Source organism: Sesamum indicum, linkage group LG8 (genome assembly GCF_000512975.1).
Source record: "Sesamum indicum cultivar Zhongzhi No. 13 linkage group LG8, S_indicum_v1.0, whole genome shotgun sequence".
Classification (NCBI taxonomy): Eukaryota; Viridiplantae; Streptophyta; class Magnoliopsida; order Lamiales; family Pedaliaceae; genus Sesamum; species Sesamum indicum.
In genome coordinates, this window is record NC_026152.1 from 10,420,309 (window position 1) to 10,437,129 (window position 16,821).

At 32.3% G+C, this 16,821-nt stretch overlaps 1 protein-coding gene across 10 annotated transcripts; it reads left to right on the plus strand.

Moving 5' to 3' along the window:
* LOC105168191 (pentatricopeptide repeat-containing protein At4g33990) lies at nucleotides 1,148–12,276 on the plus strand. Of its 10 annotated transcripts, none has more exons than XM_011088157.2 (8): nucleotides 1,148–2,366; nucleotides 3,331–3,395; nucleotides 3,471–3,691; nucleotides 4,273–5,634; nucleotides 7,647–10,197; nucleotides 10,813–11,043; nucleotides 11,241–11,294; nucleotides 11,896–12,275. In XM_011088157.2, exons 4-5 carry the CDS (start codon nucleotides 5,615–5,617, stop codon nucleotides 10,096–10,098), a joined length of 2,472 nt encoding a protein of 823 aa, XP_011086459.1. In that variant the 5' UTR covers nucleotides 1,148–2,366; nucleotides 3,331–3,395; nucleotides 3,471–3,691; nucleotides 4,273–5,614; the 3' UTR covers nucleotides 10,099–10,197; nucleotides 10,813–11,043; nucleotides 11,241–11,294; nucleotides 11,896–12,275. The 10 variants fall into 10 exon arrangements, with proteins under 10 accessions (XP_011086459.1, XP_011086458.1, XP_011086451.1 ...); XM_011088156.2 differs by having other exon boundaries at nucleotides 3,471–3,651; XM_011088149.2 differs by lacking the exon at nucleotides 4,273–5,634 and having other exon boundaries at nucleotides 1,148–1,345; nucleotides 2,071–2,366; nucleotides 3,471–3,651.

Here is a 16,821-nt window from a genome sequence, read left to right on the forward strand (position 1 = left end):
TTTATAAAACACACAATTCAACATGCTTTAACTTATCTTTAATTATCATATAATAATATAAGGGTAAATTTATTATCCTTTCCTAAAATTGGTACAATAATAAATACAAATTTCGTTTAAAAATTTACAAATATCCCCTCATTTTAATGTTCATTCAATCTTTCTTTCCTTTTTTTTATGAACCCAACAAAATGACATTTTAAATTATGAATTATAATTTTATATATTTTTTATTATTTTAAATTATTTTTTATGGACTAATATACGATATGAATTATTTATTTTAGACATCCTAAAATAGTTTACAATTGTCAAACCATTTAAAAAAAGATATATATCAACAAGGGTGAGTAGTAATTGAGGTTATATTTATAATTTTTCAAATAATAATAAATATTCATAATTATATCAAAATTAAAAAACTATAGCTATAATTTATCCTTAATATAAAATACAAAATCGAACTTTTTAATAAAGAAAATACATACACTTATCTCTATCATTCTCTCTCAATCTACCATGAACAAAGAAAGACAACTTGAAAATATAACCAAACAACTATTTATTAATTGTTTGTTTGAAAATAAATGAAAATAATATTTTTTTATTAAATTAAATTATTTTAAGCTTAAAGTATAAGTAATTTTCTACCATTTTGTACAACTTATTATTATAATTGTACATATTAAGTTGAGACGCTCAAACACTTCAACTCTATAATTTTTTTCTTTTATTTTCAAATATTTTTAGTTTTTACTGCAAATAAATTTATAATTTTTTAAGATAAATAGCAGCTACCTTTCATGAGAGTTGGTATAACTACGAGTATTATTTTATTTTAAAAAATAAATATTCTCTCAAACAAAAAATAATTATGTAAACTGTAAAGGATGAGTTAAAAATCACTATGTTAATACTTTAGAAAAAATAGTCTAAAATTTTAATTTATAATTTAAAAGGTTATTTAATTTGCTCACCATAAAAATTTGATGAATTTCAAAAAAATGAACAGAAAAAACTATGATTAAACAAACATTAAAATATTTTTCTTATAATTTTTAAATAATAATAATATATTTATAATTATATCAAATAGCAAATGCAAAAACGAGCAAAGTCATTTCCATACCCCCCCGGCTCATATAAATTACCTTTCCATCACTGCAACCAAACAGAGGATATATCTTCTCTCGTTACCATAAACCCCACTCTCTTCCTCCCAAAACCTCTTAGTCCACTGTGAATCTTGCTCACATAAAGGTTTTACATCATTTCCTTGTCGGAATCCCTTCGATATTCTTGGCCCATTCTTGCCTTTCTGGGGACTTGAGGATTCATCTCGAAGGTACATTTTAACAAACACCTAGTCTCCATTATTTTTTCTTGGGTTTGAACAGCTTGTCTTTATTACTCAATTTCTTTGTGAGTCTTCTCATTTCTCAATTCTCACGACTCGGGACTCACCATCACCACCAGTCAACTTTTTTTCTTTCCCACCAACTTTCAAATCTAACCCTAACCCCACAAACCAAGCCCCAAATCTATCTACCAGCACCGTTTGCCATTACATCTCTTAAGGTCTCTTTTTATTTTATACGAACTTCAAGCGAAGCCTGTAAAAGTTCGAAAATCATAGCTCTTAGGTTCTTCTGTATATTTGACTTCATATTTGCCCCATATTTTGTAACCCCATATTTTGCTGTCGAAAATCATGGCTCTTAGGTTCTTCTATAACCCCATATTTTGCTCTTGATCTTTTTCTGTTTTTTGTTTTGCTTCTATAAGTTTTGCAAATTTTCATATTGCAATTGTTGAATTAGAGTTAAATTTTTTATTTGCTCAACTATTGAAATTATAGTTTAAAATATGTGAGTTTATTGCTGAAATATTGCTTGCATAGTGCAAAGAATTTTAATTTGCTGAGATAAAAGTCCATATTAGTTAATTAAGTGCTGAAATTGTTAAGACATTGCTTAATTTTCTGAAATAAGTGTTACAATTTAATTAAGTAATGGCTGAAATTTGTGGGACCCAAGGTCTCCTCTTTGTAATAATTTATATTTCGCACAGTAAGTCAGTGTGGCTCGAGCCTGAACTAACAAATGTGCTGAACTCGAGCTCGAGCTCGAACCATAAACCGACTAATACCCATACTGAGAGTTCAGGTCAGGCGTCAAATTGAGATTGTGAGAACTGAGAGTTGAGTTTCTGAGACCACCATCACTTCTTCCTAAAGAGACGACAATCCCCTCCTTCCGTGAATCCGCCGCCACGGCCGAGCCCGTCTCACCGTGGTGCCCATCTCCTTTTCCGCCTTCCTTGATAGGTGCCCGCCTCCTCATCTCGCGTTGGCGTCACCCGATTAGGTAATTTTAGTTTTCAAGAAATTTGTTGGGATTTGAATGAAGGGATCACTCTGCATTGCTCTATAGTTTGATCGGTCGTCCTTCCATATATAGTTTTATTCGTGCAACAAAATATAGTTGTGACCAAAAGCCGGAAGACACCTGAAAGTTCAACAATTAGGAGGAAGTGTTTCTTGGAAATTTCTATTAGTGCTACAACTGAGAATGAAGGTTTGGGATATTTGAGACACATCATTAGATGTATTAAGTGATGGTAAGACAAGAATGTTGAGATGAAATTGCACTAAAATGAAACAAGATAACAGTAAGAATTCAACTCTCTTGTGATGCGGCCCACCAAACATAAATTGCTGAACATCATAGGAATATTGGTATATGCACTATTTGAAGTGACAGGTGTTTGATTTGATGTTAGGAAATTGCTAGATAGAACTGAAATGTTTGATTTGATTTCATCTTAAATGAAGCAGTTTACTAATACACAGCTCAGTTCATCCAAAAAGCTGAGAGGCTGAAAGCTGAAGCATTTATACGAGCTCATTACTCTTGTGCTTCATATAGTGCTGCCTTGACTTGCATCAATAACGTGTGTGGATTTCTGCCCTTTCATAAGAAAATTGGATTGAATTTCTAAAATTGTTGCCATGTATTCTCTACAACAGGATTCTCTCTTTCTCCTTTATGAAATCCATGGGTTCTTGTGCTGTATTTTGATATTTCTTTGCTTAAACTTAAGTTTGGCATCTCATTCTATATCATATATGCACCCGCATGGCCGTACTTGAACTGAAATAGGTCTGCAATGCTTAAGTAGTGATCTTTGCTTTCTAGTTCTGGTGAATCTGGTCTATATATCTAATTTTCTTCTTAATTTAAATTCAGTTTTATTTGGTCTGTATGCTGCTTTAGTTCTCCTTTGTGATTGGTTTTCTTGGTTGTGAACTCGATGTTTTGACTATTGTAGTTGTTGATAATGTGGAATCATCTGGAACTGAAGCACTGAAGCAGATAAAAGCTTAAAGTTACGAGGTTGGTGGTTGTTTTCTTTTGCCGCGTTTGATTTATATATGTTAACTACTTTGACCATTTTCACTTTCATGATAGGTGGTGATATGATATTACATGTCTGACTCTGCTGAGGCTACAACCAGACTTGATGGAACTGTTTCAACATATATACCTTGTCTTAAGAACTATAGAAATCTGCCTGATTTTGAGTGGCTCAAATCCACAAATCTGATACTATGATGATAAGACTTTGGCAGACAACATTGAGGTCTAACTTGTGAGTTTCTCGATGCAACTTTCTTGGCCCATCGAATCTTGTGAGTTGTTATTTGTTTGTCTGAAGTTTATACTCAGCTTGAAAAGTAAAATCCTGTTTGAATATCTAAAAACTTCAGACAGATATGGTAATTTTGTTTATATTTGAAAACTCTTTAAGTAATTCAGTGATGGATTGGCTTATATAGTGGATCTTTAGATTTTTTCTGAAACTGTAATGCAGCCAGATTCTTGATATTTTCCAAGTTATATATTGAGTTTCCAGAAGATCTCAGATATCAGTATTGAATTACCAAGATTGTCCAAAGTTCTAATTAAGCTTGTATAATTTAGAGAGTTGAAAAGGGAATTCAGCTGCAAACATTTGTGTTCATGAATTTGGATGACTGCATCTATTTCCACAGAAGACTTCTAGTTGGATATGGTGCATATGTGAACCTTGGTAGTTGGATATGTTAGACACGTGATAATACTCCATATAATTACTTGATGGTGCTTTTACTCAACAAAACTAAAGATTACTACTTTTATTGCTTATTCTCCATACTTTTAAATTGTAAAATAGTCCATACATATCGAATGTCTTCGCTTTTCAATTAAGTTGCTTTTAATTGTTTTTCAGGTATGAAAACTTTCACCTTATATCTTTATTTCTAGAGTAGATACAACATATTCAATCATTCAACATGAGGAGGACGGAATTCAACAAACTATGGATGATACAAATCCGTCTACCAACTTAAAAAGACATGAGCATAGACACAACTGAGGTTGATAAAGAAGAGGATACTTCATTGCCGAAGGCCAAAAAAAAAAAAAATCAGCGGTTTGGTTAGAATTTAAAGAAGTCAAGGATGTAGACGGCACTATAAACATCCCTTGTAACCTGTTGCAATACAATGTTTGCGAAAGGCAAAGGTAATCTAACAATTTAGTTGCACAAACACTTGCAACACCGCCAACCATTATAACAAAAGCTACAAAGGAGAGAGGGATTCAATGCAAACACAACTTGGTTTTATGCCAAGCAATGTAGATCTAACATTTTATCTAGCTTTGCAAGATTGGAAGTTTGAAATGGAAAATATGAAAGACTCACTAGCTCATTGGATAATAGTGATGCAAGAGAAATCTTTCTCTGAAGTAGAAAACTAGAGATTTGATTTGTTTTGTAGAAGGGGAATGCCTCGGTAGAGATGAGTTTCAAGACCAACAAGAAGGTCATATTGTGTCAATTTTTATAAGGAATCAGAATCCTTTGTCAGAAAGTTGTGCAATTTCGTCTTCTCGGCCTACACGATAATGTCTTTGTTGTTCTTGAAACTCCTCTCCAAGCATTCCTCTTTTGCAAACAAATTAAATCTCTGTTCTTCCACTTTAAAGAAAGATTTCTCATGCATCATTATCCAATGAGCTAGTGATTTTCATATTTTCTATGTCAAACTTCCCATCTCGCAAACCCCTTGATAAGATGTTAGATCTACATTGCTAGGCATAAAACCAAGTTGTGTTTGCATCGAATTCTCTCTTTCCTTTGTAGCTTTTGTTATACGATGGTTGGCACAATGTTGCAAGTGTTTGTGAAACTGAGTTGTTGGATTACCTTTGCTTTTAGCAAATATCTTATTGCAGTTGTTACAAAAGATCTTACAGTGTCGTCCGTGTCATTAAATCTAAACAAACATTTGATTTTTTTGTCTTTTGGCCTTCGACAATGAAGTATCCTCTTTTTTATCAACCCCCGTTGTGTCGGTGCTTATGTCAATATCATTTAAGTTGGTAGACTGATCTTTATTTGTTGAATTCCATCCTCCCGAGGTTGAATCTGTTGAATTTACTCTAGAGATATAAGGTGAAAGGTTATCATTTGGCGTCTCATGATCATGATCAGATATCCAACTATCAAGTTTCACATATGCAACATATCCAACTATCAGTGCAAATAGAAGCACTCATCCAAATTCATGAACACAAATGTGAGAAGGTGATTTCCCTTTTCAATTCTCTAAATTATAGGAGCTTAATTAGTACTATGGTAATCTTTGTAATTCAGTGCTGAATCATGAGTAGATTTTCTCTGGCAACTCAATAAATACACTTTGAAAATAATATCAAGAATCCATATGCTCTTCAGTGAATTACTTCAAACATAAACAAAAATACCATATTTGTCTGAAGTATCTAAAAAAAGAATGTTGGGCCTGGACCCGAACCGAATAACCGGATCTGGATACTACCCGAAAAAACGGGTCTAGTAGAAGGGTTCGAGTCTGGGACCAATTGGGTTTTGGTAGGGGTGGCAGATGAGTCGAGCCGGCTCGCGAACTCGATTTTAAGCTCGACTCGAGCTCGAGCTCAATATACTCTGTTCATAAGCTCGCGAGCTTTTTCTGTTCTTTTTTTATAAATATTTTTATTTTTCAAATTTTATATGTTTACTTCCATGTTCAATACTTTATCAACTTTATTTCCAAAATTAACCATATAATATAATTATTAATCAATATCATACATTTTAAGATACTAATAAACTATGGTACTTTTATTTATACAGTTAATCTTTTATACAAAAACAAGCATAATCAATAATTAGTAAGTTTTAATATTTTTAGAATAATTATTTAATATGACACATAAATTATGATATATTTTAATATCTATTTGTAATCTCTTATACTTTTTTAATTTGACAAGTCCTAACAATTAACTTATAATTTTTTAGATCTATTTGTGAGTTTTATATATATATCAAGATACATAGTATGCAATCTATTTTATGACTTATAAATTTATGTCAAAATTTGGTGATTCCCATGAATAATCTAAAGATCATCATCATCATCATGATAATAATAATAATAACAATAATATTAATAATAAGGATGATGATGGTTGAACAATTTTAATTATTTTTATTGTTATTTTATTATATGTATAATGAGATCAATCATTATTTTGTACTTTGGTTTAAAAAATTCAACTCTTAATTTTTTCTTGTATATAATAAGATCAACAACCTTTAGAAAATAACTTATGTTTATTTTTTTTACTAATATTAATAACTATACAAAATTATTGCAAGTAGTTTGATAATTTGATTTTTCTATACTTTTACTAATTATATTACTACTAAACTAATTAATTGTTTATATTTATAACAATAAATTAAAATATTGTACCATATGTTTAATATTTTTATAATTAATAAAATAATATTTAATATTATTTATTTATAACAATAAAATTTTATTAAAAAGAAATAACAATTTGCATAAGCTCTAGTTCGAGCCCGAGCCATAAAACATAAAATCTAGCTCGACTCGCTTACCCCCCTAGGTTTTGTACTGAGTCGGGTCCGAGTCCATACAATAATTATTGGGCCTCTCCTCTTAGGGTATAGGCCCTACCCATTGAAGGCCTACTTGGAAAACATATAAAAGTCGGCCCATAACGTTTTACCTTGTGCACACGTCTCTCACTCTATCTCCTGAAACCCTAACACCATCTCTCTGAACCCTAAAATTCAAAATTATTGTGTCAAAGTTACTATTTTGCATTGCATTTGATCTTAAATGAATATTCAGGTATGTCGATTGCGTTTGTGCTTAATATTTTCTATTAATTACATTGCTTTTCTTTGTATGAGTGATATACATGTCTGCATGCAAAACAATCATCTCTTGTAGAATTTTGCTGATTTTTCTTTTTTTAATTGATAAGACGATGGGTTCAAAATATTCCAATTTCATGGTGGAGATTCAGTTTCAAAGTTCAATGGTGAAGTTTAAATTTTTTTAACGAAAAGTTTGAATTGGGTGATTTGAAGCTGATTAAAGGTTCAATTGTCCTTCAAGTTCTTAAGTGGAATGCTCCTGATATTCTCATTCGGATTGCAGTAATTTTTTTTCGTTCCGCCGCTTCAAATAGTATAGATGAGTACTGTTATGATGAGATCACGCTTTGGTTATGGAGTTCAATTATTTATTTCCGATGCAGATTGTTCCCCACCTGCAAAGGTGTGCCCTTTTTGAAGCTTTGGTTGTCCACAAGCTGTTACCTCTTACATTCTCATGAAGTGAGCTGCATAGGCACCTTATCACATGGCACTTATGAGAGGAACAGAGAGATTGATTTTGAGATTCTATTTAATGCTTGCACAACATTGGAGGTTGCCAAGCGCCTTCATGCTCTTCTTATTGTGTCAGGGGAAGTCCAAAGCATTTTTGTTGCCACCAGGCTTGTCAACATCTATTCCCATCTCGGCGATGTTTCCTCATCTCGGGATATTTTCAATGAAGTTCCAAGAAAAGATGCCTATACTTGGAACTCAATGGTATCAGCTTATGTCCGGAATCGACGTTTCAGTGAAGCAGTGGAATGTGCATATGAAATGCTGTCGAGTGCTGATGCTAGACCTGATTTCCATACTTTCCCCCCTGTGTTGAAAGCATGTAATTCTTTACTTGATGGGACCAGGTTGCATTGCTGGATTTTGAAATTAGGGTTGGAATGGGATGTCTTTGTGGCTGCTTCCTTGGTGCATATGTACTGTCGTTTTGGCTTTTCTGGTAGTGCCTATCTAATATTCAAGGATATGCCAAACCGTGATATGGGATGTTGGAACTCTATGATTTCTGGATTTTGCCAAAATGGCAATGCTGAGGCGGCATTGAGCATCTTGGGTGACATGGGATTGGCGGGAGTAGAGATGGATTCGGTGACCGTTGCAACTGTTCTCTCTATCTGTGCACAAATGAATGATATATTACATGGGGCGTTGATCCATTTGTTTGTGATAAAACATGGTTTGGAGTTTAACGTCTTTGTTTCAAATGCCTTAATTAACATGTATGCCAAATTTGGTGAACTGAAATGTGCCCAAAATGTCTTTGACCACATGGATGTTCGAGATTTAGTGTCATGGAACTCCATAATTGCAGCATATGAGCAAAATTATTATCCATATGATGCGCTCAAATTCTTCCATCAGATGCAATCAAATAAAGTGAAACCTGATTTACTGACAATAGTGAGCTTGTCTTCCAGTGTTGCTCAGACCAAGGACTTTATAAGCAGCAAAACAATTCATGGATACATCATGAGAAGGTGTTGGATTATGGAAGACACTGTGGTTGGAAATGGAGTTGTTGACATGTATGCTAAATTAGGCATTATTGACTCAGCACTCAAGGTTTTTGAGGAACTTCCTCGTAAAGATGTAATCTCATGGAATACAATGATCACAGGTTATGCTCAAAATGGTTTTGCAAGTGAGGCCATTGAGGTGTTCTGCAGGATGAAAGAAAACAATGATTTGACACTTAACCAAGGGACATGGGTGTCTATTATACCGGCTTATGCTCATTTGGGAGCTCTCAGAGATGGAATGAGAGTTCATGGTCATGTTCTCAAAGAAGGCCTTGACTCGGATGTCTTTGTGAGTACTTGCCTTATTGATCTTTATGGAAAATGTGGGAGACTGGGAGAAGCTCTGTCTTTATTTTATGAGGCATCTAAGGAAACCTCTGTCCCTTGGAATGCGATAATATCATGTCATGGACTTCATGGACTTGGTGAGACATCTCTGAGGCTTTTTAGGGATATGTTAAATGTAGGTGTCAAGCCTGATCATGTGACCTTTTTGTCGTTGTTGACTGCCTGTAGCCATTCAGGTTTGGTTGATCAGGGCAAGTGGTGTTTTCATGTGATGCAGCAAGAATATGGAATCAAACCTACTTTGAAGCATTATGGCTGCATGGTAGACTTGTTTGGTAGGGCTGGCTTATTGGAAATAGCATATAATTTCATTGACAGTATGCCTTTGAGACCGGACGCTTCCATATGGGGAGCTCTGCTTGGTGCATGTAAAATCCATGGAAATGTTGAAATGGGTAGAAAGGCCTCGAGTCACTTGTTTGAAATTGATTCAGAAAATGTTGGATACTATGTTTTGTTGTCAAATCTTTATGCAAATTTTGGGCACTGGGAAGGGGTGGGTGAAGTGAGATCATTGGCTAGGAATAGGGGTTTGTGGAAGACTCCTGGGTGGAGCTCAATTGAACTAAATAATAGGATTGAAGTCTTCTATACAGGCAGTCAATCTCACCCGCAGTGTGAAGAGATATATAAGGAATTGGCAATACTAAATGCGAAAATAAAAGGCCTTGGTTATACTCCAGACTATAGCTTTGTACTGCAGGATGTTGAGGATGATGAAAAAGAAAATATCCTTGCTGGTCACAGTGAGAGATTGGCGATTGTGTATGGGATTCTCAACACACCCCCTAAAACTTCCATTAGGATATTCAAGAACTTGCGGGTATGTGGAGACTGCCACAGTGTAACAAAATTCATATCAAAGCTTACGGAGCGGGAGATTATTGTAAGGGATTCTAATCGCTTTCATCACTTTAAAGACGGACTTTGTTCCTGTGGTGATTATTGGTGACAAGTTCATTGCCATTTCTTGATTGAGAAATTGATCAACAGTATCGATGCCATTCAGAGGAAATTCTGACTGCCTGGTGTTTTCTCTGTTGGGAGTGAGGTACAGGAGCATTCCTATTTCTTATCTTCAAGTTTTTGTATAATGTTTATGCAATCGTATGCACTTGAGTTTTTGTGGTGAATTCCTTTGTATAAGTTTTATGATAGTGCATTATTAACATTGAACAAATAGTTTAATTATCTATATTAAATTGTTAAATTGAGAAGCATAAATGTTTTAGAGATTCATTTTACTTAATAGATTGTGATATTTGTTGTTATCAATAATAAATATTGAATGAAACTAGGGTTAGTATTCTCATTTTTATTGTCTTTTTTCAGCTCTATTCTTCAAATAAAGATGGAGTGTCTTGGACAAATCCCCTCTTATCTTTTTCATGTCACTAACGAAAATGGAGAGCAGAGGATGAGTGGCTGAGGATTATCTATTTGCCAAACCATGTCCACTTGATTTTGGAAATTATATGGACATACTATATTGTGGAGTGAACTTTCTTGCTAGAAGCTCATGCACTATGTGTTCTGGGAGTTTCATGTCCTTTCTCATTCATCATGTGCCAGATGGCTACATCTCTTTGATACTTACAAGAATTCTGTTTCTATTTTCACTTTTACACTGTAAAAATTCTAATTTATCTCCCTTGATTCTGTACAGATCCTTGCAATAGACACCTAATTACACACTCTTCATGTCTGATCCTGGGAGAAAATATCATCACATTGGTGGTGTTACACTGGTGGTTATATTGTGAATATTCTCTGTTGATGAACCTAAATCTTTAGGTCATGTGTAAGTGCGATGCTCTTTCCTGCTGGAGCATGATCCAACTAAAAGAATCACAAAGCTTTACAATCTTAGTGTCTAGCATCAGAAAAGAAACTGAAGGTAATATGGCAATACCTTTTTCTTGACTTCAGTTCCAGTCTGTTTCTCTGTTTCTTGAATCATGTCTCCATTTAGTTTCTTTCAGTATGTGCTTTCCTTGAGTTGAGTTCTGGAATTCCTGAATTGAATGCATGTCTAGCTAAAGCTTTTTTGCTAATCATAATGAGATATTCAACTGCTCTTGTTCTCTGTCTCAGGACACTGAGAAGAGACTACCTGCTGTGTTTCCGTCTCAGGACGCTGAGAAAGAAGTAAGAAAAGATTGCAAAAGCTAAGGTTAAAGTGTGGCACTTTCAATGTTCACTGGAAAGGAATTTTCTATGTGTAGAAATTAGTTCATCAGCTCTTTCATTGCTTACTATATCCATTTTAATGGCATCTTGTTTTTCCTTGTAGAGGTTTTGAAAATTTTCCTCATAATTAATGTTCCTGAGTAAATCGAGCCTAGATATTTCAAATATGTGGTCCTTGTATTTTGCTAAGCTGGCTATGGCATGCCTCAAATATTACTGGTAGTCTTGCATTGGACTTGCTATCTGTTATCAAAAGTCTGAAAGATTCTAACTTCATCTGGAGATATATGATATGCAAACATGTATGTATGCATTTGTTATGTGATGTGAAATCAGTTACTGCCGAAGAAATTCTAAGTCATCCTGCTCCTGCTATTATTTCCAGATATCAAGCTAACGTATGCATTTGTTATGATATGCAAACATGTATGTATGCATTTATTATGTGATGTGAAATCAGTTACTGCCGAAGAAATTCTAAGTCATCCTGCTCCTGCTATTATTTCCAGATATCAAGCTAACGTTGTAGGTAATTTGACTAAAGGTTTTACCATTGCAGGCAATTGGAGCCAGCGATGGAAAAGAGTCAAAACTGTGGTTCCATGAGGTGAAAAACCAAGAAAACTTCAAAGTGCCATCCCCCCTCCACGGACAAACAGGTAAATAAAACAGAGACAACTTGAGACAATAAGAGTTGCTGCAGAACTCAAATTGTTAAAACTTTGAATTTGTACAAGTGGTGTTAAGCTTTTCTGTATTCTGTGGATGCTGGAAAATCCTCTTGTATCAAATTGTTGGCAGAGCTGCTGCAAATATATAATTATCAGCAAATTTGTTGCTGCCTGGCTTGTACTTGAACAACTGCGTTTAACACCTTGTAGATATGAAATTATTAGTATATATCTTTGATGGAAAATTCTGATCCTTGGTTGAATCTACTCAAATTATGCTAGTTGTATTAATGTTATGGTATGTTAAAATGTTATTGCATACGGGGTGTGTAGTGACCGATGCACGGCTCACTTTAAAATCATAGGTTGTAAGCATTACATTTTTTCTTTTGCTGCATACAAGACATTGTAATTGCAAGTCTGAGCAGACTTAGTTCGGATTGGAGTTTCATATTACTTATTTTCTTACTGATGTGTTGTGAAGAAAGCCAACCTGAGGAATCAGACAGATATTGTTGAACAATGGCAATCTGCTTTTTCCCCTTTATTATTAGTAGTACATCTTAGTGTTACACCTATCCTATTAATTGAAACCACAAGTTTGGTGAATGACATGAATGCAAATTGGTGCAGATTGACAAAAAGCAATTTTAAATCATTGTCTTAGAGTTAAGATATGCATATAGTATTTATTTGTGGTCTGTTTTCTGTGTCTAAATTGTCTTTCCCAAATTATTGATATATTTAATTAACTTTTAATATTTTAATGTATTGAAAGACGTAATAAGTGATCAGTTTTATACACAGAAACAGTGCCCAACAGGGCAATTTTGCCGTTTCTTGAACGGTGGACAAAGAAATGAGACCGTCTTGACTGACAGGTTCGCCGATGGCAGTTAACTAAAGCCCGTGGGCCTAATTAATATATTGCAAGAATTCCGGTGCCGAATGTATATATATTTTCTGGGAATCCTGAGCAAGCACTGCACCGTCACTTAATGCATTTTGCTCTTCCCAATTTCTTACAATCACTTAATTGCAATAAATATAAAAAAAGGTGTTCACTGTTGTACTGTGATTTCTGAAAATATTTTATCCAAAAAAAAAAAAAAAAAGTTGGTCAGGGTTCAAGAATGCTACGATGTAGAGATCTAAATTCGTATTCGAATATGGTAAGTAACTATTTTTAATAATAAAATTTTCAGAATTTTCCATTCTCTCTGTTGAGTAGGAAAATATTGGGAACGTATGACTAAATGTAGTAAAACTTGATTGGAGGACTAAGTTTATCAATGTTATAATTATATGACTAAATGTATTAAAACTTAATAGTCATAGGACTAAATCTATTTTTACAATAGAAAAAAGGACGAAAAATGAAATTTTGCGGACTATCAATCAAGAATTAGTTATACAGTAACAATCATAATTAAATTTAAGACCCCATAATTATTGGATACCACAACTTCAACATTATGATATGATTTAGCCCTCTACAAATATACCAAAATAAGCCCTAATTGACATTGACATTGACATTGGGGCTTCCCAAAAATCAAAATCTTGGAGTTGGTTCCACATATTTTTACCTGTATATAAAGTGTCCTGCAGTTTTAGTTCAGAATAGGGCAACTTGGTACTTCTTTAAGACAACAACATGGAAATGCATGCCCTAATTTAAATAATTAATTGATCACCAGAATCTTAACTCAGAAAATAAACAACTTTAGGATTTCATCTTTCTCCATGATTTGTTGTGATAGTTCATAGTATCATAGAAGTTGCCTCCTGATTTTTTTTTAATCTTTTATTAATTAATTGTTAGGGTTATAACCACAACTAAATTAAAAAAACAATTGGCCTATTTCTTTCTTATACATGACAATAGTTCATTTGTTGCCATAAAATATTTAATTTGACACTAATAAATTACATTGATACCTCCTGATATTATATCAAAATATATAAATATTTCATATCTTTTGTGAAATTACAGCTGCACACCTGCACCCTTCGAGGGACATCAATGAATGCATCTTTTTTTATCGGACATGTCCGTTCAGTGATATTTTTCCAACTTCTATAAATAGGTTCTCTCATTTCATTTCATTCGATAGCATTCTTAAGCAATAAAAGCATTTTCCAAGCATAGTTTTAGTAAGAGCGTTCCAAAATATTTTTTGGTTCATTGTTCTTAAAGTTTGTAGTGCTGCTACTTTGAGATTTTAAATCGTTGTATATTGGGAGATAAATTTTTATTTTGGTGAGCACCAGAGTGGGGCAATAATTATTTTAAAGAAAAAGAGTCAAACTCTTGTCTCGAGTTCATAATATATAAATTCCGTATATATCCTTTATTTTTTTCTAAGAATAATTATATTAAATTGAGAGAGAGAGAGGTTTAATTATCAGTATTTTGAATTGAAGATGAAGATTTATAAAACAAATGAATCGACCCAAAGAATAGAATTTGGGTAAGTTAGGGTTTTTTGAAAATGGTAAAATGCGCTGGAGATATCATAGGGGGGATGTTGGAAGAACAGGGAGCACGTGATCACGTGGCAGCAGAGTTGTGCGCCAGCAAACGACAGACTGATCGCAGCCGTCAACATCAACTCACCACTCACACTGCATAATTCCCAGCTGGCATCTCATTCCTTCCCAGCTGGCACGCACCATTTTTTATTACCGCACCGGATAATTATTCCGGCTCCTTCATTGGTCACTCCTCTTGTTATTTGTTTTGCATAGGATACACACGCCATGATTTATGTCCACGTCAGCATTAATACATATATACTTTTATTTATTTTATTATAATAATACGTTTATTTAAATTATGCTGGATAAATTATTATATAATTATTTGCTGGAAATTTCACATTCTCATTCATTTTATATTACTATTTTTAATATATTAATTGGAATTTAGTGTTTATTATGATTAACATTATAAAAAAAAATTAAATTAATATTACTAAATTTTTGCTATTTCTTAAAGAAATAGTTAAATTGATTAATTAAAAATTTGTATCTAAATATGTTTGCAATATGATGTACAAAATTATCACAACGTGATTGATACGTCGAAATAAATTTGAGGATGATTTTGGTATATTATTTTTATATTTGGTATACCAAATGAATGAAAAAAGGAATTGAACCAAAATTTGATTTAGATGATTTGTAAATAATGAAATTTAAAAAATTAAAATAGAAAAACAACATCTCATTACATAAGAAATATTATTTTAAAGTGTTAAATTTAATTATGAATTTATAAAATATATTGTTGGATGTTTTCATACATTGAGATTATTTCAATAAATACTTATTATTTACATACTTCAGCATACATATAAAAAATACAGAATACAATATATGGTATATATGCTATTATATGATACTTTTTTCCGTATAGTAATATTTAGTAAAACGCATATAAAGATGTTAATAGTGTTATATTATATTTAATAAAATATTTAAAATTTATATTTTTTTACTTTATTTTTGGTAATATATATTTAAATATGTTTTATATTAATATTTATTTTATTTAACCTATTCAAAATAATAAATAATTATTTGACTATAAATCTTGCAAGTATAATTTTACATAAAATCTATTCCGAATCAATTGGGAATAGAATGCCTAATCCCGTACTGGAAAAAGAGAATGAAATTAAGGGTAAATTACATTGTCACCCCTAAAATTAAGTTAAATTACACAAATATCTATTATTTTTGAAAAAATTATAGCTACATCGTTTGAGGGGTGTTCATGTAATATTTTTCAATGGGCGTTTGTGTAATATTTGCCTCTAAATAAAGGATATAGTTGTACTTACACTATAACATTAAGAGGTATAGCTATAATTTAAAAAAAAAAAAAGAAAATATTGACGTAATTTACCTAAATAAATAAATAACATGTATTATATGAATTATTCAAATGCATTCATATTACTACATATCAAATTTTTGGAAAAAATTTATAATAATTTAGACATGGAACTTGTTTTCCCTATTAATAATTTCTACTCATATGCATATAAAATATACGAAAAAATCAGGAGTTCTAATCGATTATTTTATTTTAATTTTGTGCTCTTTTATATGATTAATTAAAGGGTGAATTACAATCGATCTTTCATCAAGTTGAATATAATTATCAATATTTTTTTATTATTTAAAAAATTATAAATACGCTGTTGTGGTTTGAAAAATTACAAATATCCACTCGAATGAAAAATAGTTATGTAGTCCCCTCAAATGACTGTAAGTTATTCTTAAATGTATGTAATTAAAATTTAAAATATCGATAATAATTTGAATTATGTTGATCATGTAGTTCATTTTGCCGGCGTGTTTGGAAATGAAGTCTCATATTGCCTGAAATAATTTAGTCTGTAGTAGAAGTACCATGTGTCAATGCGGTCTAATTCAAATAACGAAGTTTAGGTTCCACGATTTTAGAAGTTATGGATTCGAACCCCACCAACGTGTGAGAGGTTGTTCTATTGTATAGTAGGTGTTGTCTTTTTACTGTGATAGTAGAAATTTTTTAAATATAATTTATCTGATATTGTTGATCAAAATATGATTATTATAGTTGTTATAATTTTTTTATTATGTTATTTAAATATAATTTATTTGATATTATTAATTATCTTTATTAAATATAAATATTCAAGATAAATAATTATAATTAATTTTTTTAAAATAATAATAATTCATCAATTTAACCTAAAAAATAAAAAAAATAGAAGTACCATCCAATTCCCATTAAACAAATCCACGTTTTTGCATACACA